Genomic DNA, 14,936 nt, shown 5'->3' on the forward strand with positions numbered 1-14,936 from the left:
AGTTTGCGTGCTCCGCTGCAGGCAGCCCAGTGTTTCGTCGGTTCGGATCCTGGACGTGGACATGGCACTGCTCAACAAACCACGCTGAGGCAGCGTCCCACATGCCACAACTGGAAGGACCCACAACTAAGAAAGTACAACTATGTACGGGGGGGCTTCGGGGAGAAAAAAAAAAAAGAATATAGTCCAAACCGCATTCCACAAGCCCACAGAACCAACCCCTTTCCTTCCTCCCTCTGCATCTCAGAGCTCATCATGACACCACTCTCACTTTCAATCCCATGGTCCTGCCATACTTTCCTTCCTACTGCTCCAAAAGGCCCCAAATTTGTCTGGCCTGAGGCCTTCGTGCTTACTGTTTTTTCTGCTTGTTATGCTATTTGCTCAGATCTTCAGAAGGGTCACTCGTGTCATTCATGTTGCAGCTCAAATGTCCTTTTCAGAAGGTTTTCCCTCATTATTCTACCTAATGTTGTCACCTAGCCACTGTTACATAGTCTTCTTTTATTTTCACAACTGAAATAATCTTTCTTTCACTTGTTTACTTGTTTCTGTCAGCCTTTCCCCTCTAGAATGCTGACTCCATGGGAACGAGCTTGTCTTCACTGCTTGGCACACAGCAGGCTCTCAATATTTGGAGGGAAAAAACTAGATTTTTAATAACTATCATCTTACGTCCTATATAAATTGATCAAGCTGGGCGAACTCTTCCAAGGCTGCCTCAGAGATAACACATTAAAACAGAAATAATTTAATTACCTCATTCAAAAGCTGCCTGATAGCTTCATTTAACACAGAAAAAATAATATTTTACTTCGACAATCTTTTGTTGAGTTTTCCATCCTATCCTCCACCTACCAGTTCTCAATCACTGTAAGAACGCGCCGGTGGCCCTGATTCCTCTCAGCAGCCCTCCCGGACGTTAGTTTCTTTAGCAGGTTCCACTCTCCTCCCTCTCACTGACCCTGAGGATATCCTCACGGAACCACTTAAATTTGTCAGTTTTAAGGTAAGGAGTCTGCTGGGTATGCGTCTTTCATCCCTCATCTCTATGGGCAACTACCTCTTGGGTCCTGTAGACTGGTCAGAGTTCCAATGTATTTTAATATATTTATTCTGTAAATGAGCTTCTTCAAGCAAATAAGAAAAGTAAGCAAGCTCTCAACAGTGACATGCTGTTATGACATGTATTTATAACAGTATAATGGGGAAAAACGTTTCAAGGAAAATAAGGCTGAGGGTTGTTGGAGATAACACCTTCAAGGCATTTCCTACCATCTTAGTAATATGAAAATGTTCAAAGAATTTTTAACCTATTAAAATGTATTTTTAAATAGCCTTATCAGTTATTGGGTCTTGGCAGACTGATGTTGAGAGAACAATACAAAGGTAAGACTCTCCTTCACTGTGCATGCCAAATCAGCAAGACCAACTCTAAGAATTATTAATACAACTTCTACTACTAACAGGGCATATAAGCAGGCACAGCCATGAAATGGTCAATCTACATACATGTAGTTAGAGCTGTAACTCAGAATTTTAACAAGAAAATCACGCACACAAAATCTCCCTGGCCTGTTGCAGTATTCATCTTTTAAAAGAGCACGGTCCCCAATTTAGCATTTCATCCAAACAAAGCTTACAGAAAATATTTATATCGTCTAGAAAAGTATACAACCAGATGAAGACAATGTAACTACGCCTCCTGTTTAAAAATAAATATTTTTAGTAACTGATTCTATTAGCTTTTATAAATCTTATTGTCCATAAACTCTCATTTTTCCTAAGGATCTAAAATACAAAGTTTCAATAGGCGGTATTAGACCTGACTACCAGATTAAATCTTAAAAAAAGCATATCTAAATTTTTCTTTTGAATTTCTAGTACAATTTCTTGAAGAACAACTGCAGAAGAAATTCAGCCTGTTAAACCTCTAATACAGCTGACTGAGCACTTACTGTATTTCTGTTCTTACTGTTCAGCAAGAAGGCAGGTGTGCTGGCCGCCTGGAGAGAAGGCAGCTCTGAAACTTGGAGGACTGTGTGAGGCGTTTCCGCACCTCCTCGATCCCCATCAGTTGTTCCTAACACCTAAGATCTCAGCGAGGGGGCTAAAGTCACTCTGAGAGTACTCTGTGAAACCCAGGAAACAGGCAAAACAAAATGCCAATTATCCTCTCAGAAGAGTACCCTAGAAAAGTTCCCACTATTCAGGGTTATAGTTTTAGTTCCTTCCCTGAGGAACATGAAAATAACTGGAACATAACAAAATAACAGCCTGAATTGCATAAATTATATAAAGGATTTCAGCATAAAGCCTGGAAGCATAGAGCTTGTGACCTACTAGGTCTTATAGCCTTCCTTTTCTACTTACAAAACCGCAGAAATCATAAAGCACAACCACTGTAAATTTAACTTGGAAATGTAAAGAACAATGTCAAATATTCATTCTTCTCATTAGTTGTTAAATTTTACGGTTTTAGAAAACAAAAAAACCCTCACTAAATGAAGTTGTTTGGGGTCCTCATTGAACCTGAGTCGGTAGTTTAAGCGATTACGGAAGGAAATAAGAATAGGCTTTGCCGGGTAAACAACTTGGCTTAAAACACTTTCAAATTTGTTATGATTTAAAGAAAACTAGTCCCGTTTACGTTTTTAACATTCACATTACTGCTTCTAATATTACTAGAGCATCTCAAGATGTTTTAAAAAATAAGAGTGAGATTAATTTATTTCCAAACATGTATTTTAAAAAACCCTTTGAAATGTCATTAGTACAAATAATACATGTAAAGACACCACACTTTAATTTCAGACACACACTATGACTAAGCCGCCGAAGCAGCACAACATGCAGCACCACCCCTACAGGAAACGACAAGGAAATCTTAAAATCAGGGACGACTGTGATGTATTTGGAGAGAAGTGATAGCTGACCCAGAAGGGCAGGCACAGGGTGGCCTTACAGAAAGGTAACTGGGATGCTAATAAAAGTAGGAGATCCACTTTGTCATTTTTCCTCAAAAAACCTGAAGAAAAAAAAAAAAACAGTGGTAGGGGTGAGGAAGGGAGGGAGAAAAGAATCAAACAACAACAAAGATGTGCTATATCACTATTTTGCCTATGTAACATCATCCATCCAACCAACCAGTTATTAAATCACTTGAAAGGAATTAGGCACTGTGCAAGGCTTGTTCCTACTTGGACCAAAGGCACATGTTTTTTGTATGGTTGCTCAGAAGTGCCATCTGATCTCAGAACAGACAAACCTAATTGGTACTCTCTGAATTCACCCTCACTCTTGGTCTCATCAGCAGTACGTGCTCACTGACACTGAGTCTTTTCAACTTCTGGGTCAGCTGGTCCTCTAGCCATATATTCAACCCTGACAGAGTCTCCAACCTGATCAAGACCAATTTATAGCCTCAAACAGCCTCTGTTACCACATAAAATCAAAGTACAGAAATGGACTGGCTTGGTCTGAAAAGCTGGGGAAATATACAGGCCAGATACTACTTGGAGCTATATGCTTATCTCCTGCCCTTTTGATTCAGACACAGAATTAAGGATATATATATATATGGCCTGGCATTAAACCAGGACCTTTTTTCAACCCTGTTCTACATAATGCATGATGTTCAACATGATATATTTACTGCAAAAGGAGAACACTGTTGTTAGGAAAAAAAAAGGTGCTGTATGACAATGTGCGCATCATTTGACCCTGTTAAGCATTTGTTTCCTTTCTATAAAATAGGGCTAATAATAGCTGTCTTGCCTAACTCACAGGATCATTGAAAGGATCAAACAAGATAGTGAACGTGAAAGTACCTGTAAACAGCTAAATGATTATTACTATATAAGTTGTTCCTTTCTTGAACTTTCTTCCAACTCATAGTTCAATTTGTAAGGTTAGTTAGAATATCCAGACACAGAAAATCTAAATTAAAAGGATTATGGAGACAGTGATAGAGAAATAGAGGAAGATACTGATCAGCATAAGGAATCAGAACATAGGAAGTTAGTCCGAGAATTACAATAAAGTCCTGATGCAAAACCAGGACAGTTACATGCTTGCCCTCTGCAGACAACGGCCAGTTCCCCCAACACACACACACCAAGCTGCACCGTGCTACTTCTAGGTGAATCACTGGGGACGAGCTGAGCCTGGAGGGGCAAGGAGAGGGACTTCCAACCCTGACGGTCAGGCTCGTCCCCAGTCCCTTTCACAAACCCTCCTCCTACTCATTGTGCCTGGCCCAGTTAACCAAAACTCTTCCCGGTAAGAAAATGGCTGTCAAAGATTTCTTTTAGGGGCAGTCTTGTAACTACGAGACAGCAGGGGCAGACCGACTCCTTCCCCCACCACGAACGATCTATTTTGAATGGACAGGTGCCGAGTCAGAAAAATCTGGTTAAGTTTTGTTTCTCCCAAGACGCCCTCGCAGGCCTCCTCCTGCAAGCTTCAGCTCTCCCATCTGCAAAATGCAGAGCGACGGCGCCTGTCAGCTCCATCCCACGGCCACCGAGAGCACGACTGAGCGGTGCCTGCAAGGAGCAGGCGCGGCGTCCCACCAACACCAAGTACCTCACTGTTCATAAAGTATGATGACGAGTCCCGCTATGCCCTCCCGGCCTCCAGGAAATCGCCAGCTTAGAAGCGACACCGCCAGCCCTCGAAGACAGCGACGCCGACGCGGCCGGGTGCGCCCGCACGGGAGCTATTTCTGGGGGAGGGCGCGGAGAGGCACTGGGGGTCCCGGGCGAGCCTACCTGTTGTTCCGGATGCTGACCAGCACGCACAGCACCAGCTCCAAGTAGGTGCGCAGCACTTCCAGCCACCGGGTTGACAGCTGCAGGGCCTCGACGTCCTCCCCGCCGGGGCCACCGTCCGCGTCGCCGGCGTCGCCGGGGCCGGGGCCGCCGCCGCCGCCGCCGCCGCTCAGGTAGTTCTCGGCGGCGAACTCAACGCGCAGCTCCCGCACGAACCAGCCGCACTTGCGCATGAGGAACTCGAGCCGGGGCTGCTCGGCGGGCGAGACGCGCAGGCAGATGCGCAGCTGGGGCCACAGCGCTGGGTAGAAGAGGCACTCGCGCCAGTGCGAGCAGGAGGCCGAGGCCCGCAGGCGGTCGGGCGCGGGCAGGAAGGAGAAGATGTGCACGATCAGCTCGCTGGGCAGCGACGCGGCGCCCGCCGCCTGCCCGCACAGAGCCATCCGGCCCCGCCGCCGGCCGCCGGCCCCCGGCCGCCCCCGCAGCCCCCGGAGCAGCCCCCGCAGCCGTCGCAGCTGCTGCAGCCGGAGCCGCTGCCGCCGCCACCGCGCCACCCGGGCGGCCCCGGCTCGGGTTCGAGCTCCCGGCGGTCGGGGCTGCGGCGCTGACAAGAACAACAACATCAATGACAAGGAAGACGGGGGCGGAACCGTCGTGGGTCTCGGCGGAACCAAGTGCCGCCCGAGGTGCGGAGAGGGGGAAAGGCCTCTGCGGGGGCGGCCTCCGGAGAGCCGGCCTCTGGCCTCCCCAGCTCGGCTCGGGCGCGGCCGAGGCCCGCACGCCCCGGAACTCCGACAGTCTCGCCGGTGCCGTCGAGGGGCCCGGAAGCGGCCGGACGGACTGTCCGGAGCCCGCAGCCCTCCCCGCGCCTGGAGGCGGAGGCAGGGCAGTGGTAGGAGCTGAGCTTGACGTCGCCGGCGGTGGGAGGAGCCCGGCGCGACGGGCGCGACTTCCGGAAGAGGGGAGCGCCCGGTTGCCGGTAGGGAAGGGCGCCGCGGCACGTGACCCGTGACGCAGGTCGGGAGGCCGGCGGGGCGGGGCGGGGCGGGGCGGGGCGCGCGGGCTTTCCGCGCAGGGCGGCCCCTCCCGTCTCCCCGCGGCCGCCGGGCCTGCGGGTCTGAAGTCGGTTAAGTCGGGCGCTCAGGCGGCGGAGGTGGCGGGACTCGGGGTAGTGCGAGGATCGTGACGCTGGTCCTCGGGCGTCTCTCAGGTGTCGTCTGAGGACTCGGGGCCGAGTGCCCGCACGCAGGGTCCCTCTCGGTGGCCCAGCTGCCCCGGGGGTTGCTAAGCGTTTCTGAGAGGGCGGCCCGGACTGCGGGGCGGGGCGGGGCGGGGCGGGGCGGCCGAGAAGCGACAGGGGCGGCGAGGGGAGCTCCCCCGTCGGAACACGCGGATGGACCTCGGCGCACCCGTGGTGTGGGACATTGGGAGGACAGCGCCACCCCCTGGAGGAGAGGGAGAGGGGCAGGAAGGCGATCGCGTGCGCCCTGCCGGCCGGCGCGCCGCCTGTCTCCGGGCGCGGAGGCTCAGGCCCTAGTTGAGGAGCTGGTGGCCGCGGTGTGGCTTCCTTTAGCTTGGCGTCGAGACTTGAGAGAGGGGATTTCGAGACCGTGTCCCCCAGCTGGATCCCAGCCTGGGAAGTAGTTAGGTGGTTGCAAGGGGCGGTGAAGTCAGAAAAGAGGAGGTTTTATGTAATAATCGAGGACCGCTGTGGTGAGGCCGCCGCTTGGGAGCCCGCGCAGCGCTCCTGGGCGGCCAGGTCCCCGCAGTGCACGCCGGGAGCTGTCCTCCCCGAGCCCCGAGCTCGGCCTGCGCGTTCCCGGGCGGCGGGCGGCCCCCGCGGCGGTGTCCAGCGCAGGGCCTGGGAGAGCCAGCGTCCATCGTAGGTCCCGCCTCTGCACCCCTGCCCTGCAAGACTTAGTCTGTGTTTAATGGTTATTTTATCTTATGAATAAATTAGCGTTTATGGACACGGCAGTAAATTGGGAAGTTGGGCTTTGGATGTTAATTCTTTGCATCTGAAACTCATTGAAACGTTTTGACGTGAACCATCGACATCTAGATCTTCCGCTTCTAAGTTTCCCAGGATGCGTCTGTATGAAAGCATATTATTATATTAAAAAATAGTACTATCGCGCTTAAGTAACTTTTTGATGCTATCGAATATTCTGTCTTTAAATTTATCCAGTTACATATCTCCCGAATGTCCCTTACAGCTGTTTTGTCCAAACCAGGATCCAATTGGGGACCACGCTTGTTTTTATGTATTTCAAGTCTCTCTCAATCTAGAAGCGTCACCCCCTAAAATAGTCACATTTTTTCCCTCTCTGATTAAAGAGAGGACGCTTGTTGTCCTGTGGAATGTCTTCCCTTCAGCAGTTATTTTCTCTTGGTGTTTAGCTTACTCCTCTAGTCCCTGGGTTTCTAATAACCCTGAACGATAACGCTAAAGGTTGGTTAGGTTGATGACATCTTGATTTTCGTCCGCGTAAACTTGTGTGTTTTGTTGTTTTTCTCCTTAAAAACAAAGTCATCTGTGAGGTGTTATTTTGGTTTCCTACAAATGTCCAACTCCTCCATTCACTTAATGGCCTTAACCATAGTTGATGAGCCTTGCTTGAATCATAATTTTATTAGGGGTTGCAAAATAATTTCTAACTCTTTCATTCCGTCTACATTTATTAATTTGCATTCTTCTGTAGAGTGGAAGCTTCCTTTCATAAACTCGTGACATTTATTAACCCGAAATACAGCTCATAATGGAAAGGCAGAAAAAAGTGCTTAGTTCTTTTTCTTTTATTAGCTATTTTGGAAGTAAGTTATATGGCCTCAAAGAGTGACACCTGAGTTTTTCTAGCTTTTATTTTTTCTGGATATCCTTATGTACTCATGGATTTTTGGTACTTTTTAATCGTTCTTTTTGATTCTCAAATTTTGTTGCTTCTAGAACACCTTTCAAAGGATTCTATGTAATTATTATAATTTTAAAAAATTCCTTGAGCATTTTTGTAGATGTAACATTGAGACTGGATTTTGATCTTTTTTGTTTTTGCCATGATCTAGCTGGGCGACATTTAAACAAGCTGCTTAACCTTTCTGGGCCTCACTTTCTTCATCTGTAAAAGTACACAGTTTTGGCAAGGTTCCCTGCAGCTCTAAGGTTCTCTGACTTAAAACGTTTTATTGAGATATATTTTGAATATCAAAAAATTCACCCATTTCAAGTATACAAGTCAATGATTTTCAGTAATTTTACCAAATGGTATAGCCATCACTGTATATCAGTTTTAGAATATTTTCATCTCTTTAATAAGATTCCACATACCCTTTTACAGCTAATCCTCACTCCTGCCCTTCGGCAATCACAAATGTACTCTCTGTCTCTATAAAATTTGTCTTTTTCGTGGGGCCGGCCGGGTGGCGCAGTGAAGTCCGCACATTCTGCTTCTCAGTGGCCCCGGGTTCACCGGCCCTGATCCCGGGTGCAGACGAGACCGCTTGACAAGCCATGCTGTGGTAGGCATCCCACGTATAAAGTGGAGGAAGATGGGCCTGGATGTTAGCTCAGGGCCAGTCTTCCTCAGCAAAAAGAGGAAGATTGGCAGCAGATGTTAGTTCAGGGCTAATCTTACTAAAAAAAAAAATTGTCTTTTTGAACATTTCATATAAATGGAGTCATACCATATGTTGTCTCTTGTGGCTGGCTTCTTTCACTTAGCATAATGTTTTTGAGGTTCATCCATGATGTAGCAAGTGTCATTAATCCATTCCTTTTTATTGCTGAATAGTACTCCATTTTGTGGGTTTTTGTTGTTGTAGTTCACCTGTTGATGGGCATCTAGTTTTCCAGTTTTTGGCTATAATGAAGAATGTTTCTCTGAACATTCATGAGTAAGTCTTTTGTGGACATATGTTTTCATTTCACTTAGGTAGATACCTAAGCATGAAAGTGATCGATTCTATGGTAGTTTTATGTATAACTTTTTGAGAACTGCCAAAATGTTTTCCAAAGTGGTTATATATTTTCCATTCCCACCAGCAATGTAGGAAGGTTCTCAGGTCTCTGACTTTTTGATAATCTGAAGATATTCTCTGATTGATTTGAGATTAATAGTTTTTCTTATTCTTAGCGTTTTACTAGCAGCAAACTCTCTTCTCCTTAGATGGCGTTAATAGTCTTGTTATTAATTTAGTTCCTGAAGGAAATAAAAATATATCAATCTGCTGTGAAACAAAATTCAGCTTCTTAGTGTTGTTTTTGAACTTTTCACTTTTATATTAAATGAAGGATGGTAGGAATACTATTATTAATGACAATGAGCTAAGACATGAAATAATAAGATATGATCTTGCCCAGTTACAATAATAAAACAATTTCCAATGATGGCATACGATTTATTTTATTAAGCCAACATCTTTAATATTAATTAAATATTTATTGAATATATATATTGTTAATGAGTTAGATTGTTTCTCTTGACATTTATGTATTATACTCGATAAAGTATAAACTCTTTTTGAGAAAATAAAATAGACTTCTAAGGGACGGAATGAAATTACTCTTTATAAAGTTATAATGTCTGAACTATGAGTCAAAGTGTGGGAGGAAGTACTGACGTTATGAAGCTCATAAGTACTCAGTAGTACTAAGCTCCTTGTTCCAAAAGTGGCGTATTGTCACTATAGCAACTACCCATGCTTATTTGGATTTGAAACCCAGGCAACGAATGGTGGATAAGCCTATAACATTAGATTTGTGCTCTGGTGGGTTGGTATGTGTGCCTATTCATGGCCAAGGGTTTGTTTCGTTTTCCTTGTTATGTATTGTGACTGATTCTTTTATAGGTATGTTTTAATTCTTGTTAATGTATTTTTCTGGAGAGAAATTAAACATTCAGTGTTCTTATATTCTTCCTTTTCTAACGTTCTAAGCTCAGTGCTTTTTCCAGTTAGGTTATTAGGATATTAAATGTATTTTTATTGTAGCTTTCTCTTCATTATTGTTTGGCAAGTTCAGTTATAAAAATGAAACTTTTATTATGCTGAATCACTTAGAATTTTATAACAGGAAAAAAACTCATGATGAATTTAATGTTAGCTACATCCTGAAAAGATGTTCAAGGCTACCAATAAACAAGCACATTGCCTAACTTCATACATTTCTTGAGCAAATGTTTTTTCTCTGAGCAAGATGTGGGTTTCAGACACTGTTGGCAGGAAGAGATGACATAACTTCCTTCCAGTTATCTGTTAGCATGCATCCATAAATTTACCTAGAGGCACAGGAACCTCCTAGAAGAAGAGAACTGGGAACCTGCTTCCGTTCTGTCCATCCTTGTCTGATGGATTGGAATAGTTCCTAGTGAAGTCGAAGTCGTATTACAGAAAAAGAAATGAAGGATTGAAGGGAATTTGTCTTTAGGGTAGGGAGAGTCTGCACTGGTGAGCTGGATGCAGGGCAAAAGACCAAGTCATGGTTTCTTCTAGGTGCACCATATTGCTGATACCAGAACTGATCCTAACCAAGCCACTCATAAGTTAGTTGCGCAAGTGTGTGTATTGGAAGATCTTTATCAGTAAAGCAGGGATTGATAGCTTATATCCTAAAGGATACAGGAGCGATGAGAGAATTGGGTCCTAAGCAGTGTGGTAGGGAGTGGGAGGACTGTGGCTTATCAGAGGATGCTTTCCTTAATGGGAAAGTGGGCTCTGTGTTTCCAGATTTCATAGTTTTTCAAGAGAAACTAAAATACTAATTTTTTTTAAGATGAAATATCCTGATTACCGGCTCATTCACATTAGGAATTTTCTGTGGGCTAAATGAAGCCAGATTTTGTCTGCAGGACACCAGGTTACAACTTCTTTACAAAGAGCTCTCCTACGTGTGGGCTGGAGCTTCTTTGTGTTCTGGTAGGGAGGCCTGCTAGCTAATTCCATTTCAAGTCCACTCCCAGAGCTATTTTTTTCATCCATCTCTTTCAAGAGTTGAAAGAAAAAAGAAAGAGGAAAAAAAGGTTTACCTTGAATGTCTATTTATAGCATTACTGATTTCTTGCCTTTTATTCAAGAGGATGGATGTTTTTAGAGGTACCTTTTGTTGCTAAAAATCTATTAAAAAGTACGTATTGCTATTTTTAGTGCACTTGAGTCAACCAATAGGATTCCTTGAATTCTAGTTAAAGTCAGTAATTGGCTGATTTTAATTATCTTGGAGTTGCACAGCTTACATTATAGGCAGTATCCCACAATGGGGCTGACAGAATTATTACTCAAGGGGCACTATCTCAAAGTAGTCATTTTAATTGGGTTCCTTTGGTTGCTCAACTAACTTGAGTAATGAGGGGATTTTTTTTCTTTTTCTTTTTTTATAGATACTATAGGGAGTTTTGAGGACATTCATACATGTGCATCAGAGCATACCTGACCCTCACAGGGACTGGAATGGGGAACTAAAAATAGGAACTAAGGTTACTCTCTTCATCTCTCAGAGTTTTCTCAGAGGGCTTCCTCTGCTTTTTCATTTTGAGTAGGGCCTCATACTGCTGGCCCTTGCTTGTCTACATGATCTTCCAGCTCAAATATCCACTTTCATCTGCAAATTTGTTCTTTGTTTCCTGTTGAAATTCTTTCTTTGTTTCTTGTTTTTTTTATTTTATTGAGGTCACATTGGTTTGTAACATTATGTAAATTCCAAGTGTACATTATAATTCGACTTCTGTAGAGACTATGTCGTGTTCCTCATCAAAAGTCTAGTTGCCCCCCGTCACCATACATATGTGCCTCTTTACCCCTTCACCTTCCCACTACCACCTTCCTTATATCTGTTCTCCACATCTATTTGTTTGTTCATCTTCTACATATGAGTGAAGTCTTAGTGTTTTGCTTAGCATGATACCCTCAAGGTCCATCCATGCTGTCGCAAATGGCACGGTTTTATCTTTCTTATGGTTGAGTAGTATTCTATTGTATATATGTATATGCCACATCCTCTTTATCCATTCATCTGTTGATGGGCACTTAGGTTGCTTCCAAGTCTTGGCTATTGTGAATATTGCTGCAGTGAACATAGGGGTGCATATATCTTTACAAATTAGTGTTTTTCATGTTCTTTGGATAAATACCCAGCAGTGGAATAACTGTATCATATAGTAGATCATTCTTAATTTTCTGAGGAATCTCCATACTGTTTTCCATAGTGGCTGCACCAGTTTGAATTCCCACCAGCAGTGTATGAGGGTTCCCTTTTCTCCGCGTCTTCTCCAACACTTATTATTTCTTGTCCTTTTAATAATAGCCATTCTGACGAGTGAGAGGTGATATCTCATTGTAGCTTTGATTTGCATTTCGCTAATAATTAATGATGTAGAACATCTTTTCATGTGCCGTTGGCCATCTGTGTATCTTCTTTGCAAAAATGTCTGTTCATGTTCTCTGCCCATTTTTTCATCGGGTTGTTCATTTTTTGTTGTTGAGTTGTATGAGTTCTTTAAATATTTTGGATATTAACCCCTTATTGGATGTATGATTTGCAAATATTTTCCCCCAGTTGATGGGTTGTCTTTTTGTTTTGTTGATGTTTTCCTTTGCCTTGCAGAGGCTTTTTCAGTTTGATGTGGTCCTATTTGTTTATTTTTTCTTTAGTTTTTCTTGCCTGAGGAAACATGATATTCCAAAAGGTACTGCTAAGACCTATGTCAAAGAGTGTACTGCCTATGTTTTCTTCTAGGAGTTGTATGGTTTCAGGTCTTGCATTCAAGTCTTTAATCCATTTGGAGTTAATTTTTGTGTATGGTATAAGATAGAGGTCTACTTTCATTCTTTTGCATGTGGCTGTCCGGTTTTCCCAACACTTAAGGAAGATGCATTTACTCTCTGTCGTGGGCGGAGCACTTCTCTCGGTTCTGAAGGATATGTAAACAGGTGTACTATGTAATCCCTACAAGTGAAGAAGCCCCACCCACTCTGTTCCAGCTTGATACCACTATTGGCTTACCTTTCTAGAACACTGATTCTGTCATGGTTCCTTAGAAACTTCTGATCTTTTTTCTTTGCTCATCTTTCCCTGTGTAAACTCTGCCTGGCTTTCAGTTCCCTGCCCATCAGTACTTGCCCCTTTGGTGAGAGCTGTTTGGTTGATTGTGTCATCAACATGCCATGTTCGTTCTCATCTTTGTGCATTTGTACGTGTGGTCGCTACTCTCTCGAGTTGTTATCCTTTCATGTCTGAGTCCTTCTTAAATACAAGTACTAAATTCAGATTTCACTTTTCTTTTCAAGTGGCCTGTCCTCACTACTCCACACTTCAGTGATCGTTTTCCTCTGATCAACAGTAAGCTTATTTATCCATATTATGTATTGTTGAGTCACACTTTTTAGTGTTCTTTCCTGCAAAATATAGACTCCTTAAAAAGAGAAGCCTCTACTGTGTACCTCTTTGTTTACCCTGCAGTGTCTAGCAGAGTGCAGAGTTCATGCTAAGTATGTAATAAATATTCATTGACCGAAGCCCTGAATTCTGTAGATCTGTGCTGCTCAAAGTGCAGTCTGCAGACTGATGCCAGGGTGCAAACTGTTACTATTGTGCTGGAATGTAAATACAGAAATTGAGAGTAAGCTTTAGAAATTTTTATAGAAATTTGACAGTAATTTTATGTCTGTTGAATTTATAATAAAAAAATTTGATTTCTATTTTGGGTGTTTAAAAAACATTCTGATAATTCATTTAAATTTAATTTCATAAAAGTATCAGTCCACAATGGATTAGAAAATTTTAAAAATGGCATCCCACCACAGACAGTTCAAGAAGCACTAGTTTAGACTACAAAGAATATGAGAATTTAGTGATGAAGAGGTCGGTGTCTTTTGCACTAGTAGAAGATTGCATGAAAGAGATGAGACCTCTTCTTGAAGGGTGAACAGGATTTGGATGTTTGTAAAGCTCTGGAGTGTTTCCAGCAGGGATAACTAGGTTTTGGACTACAAATGGAGGAGAGGTGTGGTATATATGTCCTCTGGTGACCAGGGAGAGGAGTCCTGATAGAGTTAAATACCAATCCAGAGAGGGCTGACCAGATATGAGATAACAGGAGCATTTCCTGTTTATTTGGTTGCTGCTTGAGCTATTGCATGATGAAGACCTTGCATTCCCATATGTCTGTTGCTGGTTTTCCATGAGACTAGTAGTAATGAGTACATTTTAAATTTTGTCTATTTGAAACACTTCTTTTTAATTTAGTCTTTAAAAAATTAGGTGGTTGGCTTATTGATATGTTGTTGCTAAATTTATTCTAGCTTTAATATAAAGCTAAATAAGTAAACTATGATAAAGAATAATTGATAAAAATTATTTCAAATTAAAAACTTGCTTTCATCATATCCTCTATTTTCCTTTATCAGTTTCATCTTGAATCAGTTTTTCCTCCTCATTACTGAATTACCATCATATAAATTCAGGGACCTGGGATTAAAAAGACTATTGATATAACCATTACATCTAGAGAATTAACATTTAGCTTATAGCACGAAATATGAGCTGAACTATTTTTTTATTGTGGTAAAATAAACATTAACATAAAATTTACCATTTTAAGCTTACAGTTCAGTGGCATTCACTACGTTCACATTGTTGTGCAACTGTCACCACCATATGTCTCCAGAACTTTTTCATCTTTCCAAACGGAAACTTTATACCTGTTAAACAATAACTCCCCATTTCCCCTCTCTCTCCTGAACTAATTATTTTAAATTTACCTGCTTTGTGTTTTCTTACTGGTCCTATTTGCTATCATTATATAAGAATATGTATTGACTACTCCTTATATGTATGGAACCAGGCCAAATGCTGAGCAGGGTTGAATTACCTTTATTAAGAAGGCTGAGCAATTTGCCTTGATATTAGGTGGTTTCCTGGGTGACAGAGTCTTGTATCATATTCTTTCTCTTAGATCCACACTCCAATCCGTTAAATGTGCAAAAGTACACAAGCTGTATTTTTGTTTCAGAGGTTACCAGGAAAGTATCTAATTACACCAGTCTGACAATTCTAATTCAGGATTGAACTGAAATACTGCTTTGATTTCATCTGAGATTTTGAGTACCTAAATGAACGTATTTGCAAAATTATTAAATATGAAAGTGGATGGTAGCTTGGTGACTTTTCTAAAG

The 14,936-nt window shown here is 43.0% G+C and overlaps 1 protein-coding gene across 1 annotated transcript in view; it reads right to left on the reverse strand.

Moving 5' to 3' along the window:
* FBXO33 (F-box protein 33) overlaps positions 1-5,543 on the reverse strand; it is a 43,415-nt gene extending 37,872 nt beyond the window's left edge. The window contains exon 1 of the mRNA XM_014844079.3: positions 4,773-5,543. Within this exon, the coding sequence (XP_014699565.3) occupies positions 4,773-5,395 (623 nt within the window). The 5' untranslated portion in view covers positions 5,396-5,543. The remainder of the gene's footprint in view (positions 1-4,772) is intronic.
* Positions 5,544-14,936: the final 9,393 nt, after the last annotated feature.

The sequence above is a fragment of the Equus asinus genome, chromosome 2, assembly GCF_041296235.1.
Source record: "Equus asinus isolate D_3611 breed Donkey chromosome 2, EquAss-T2T_v2, whole genome shotgun sequence".
Lineage (NCBI taxonomy): Eukaryota > Metazoa > Chordata > Mammalia > Perissodactyla > Equidae > Equus > Equus asinus.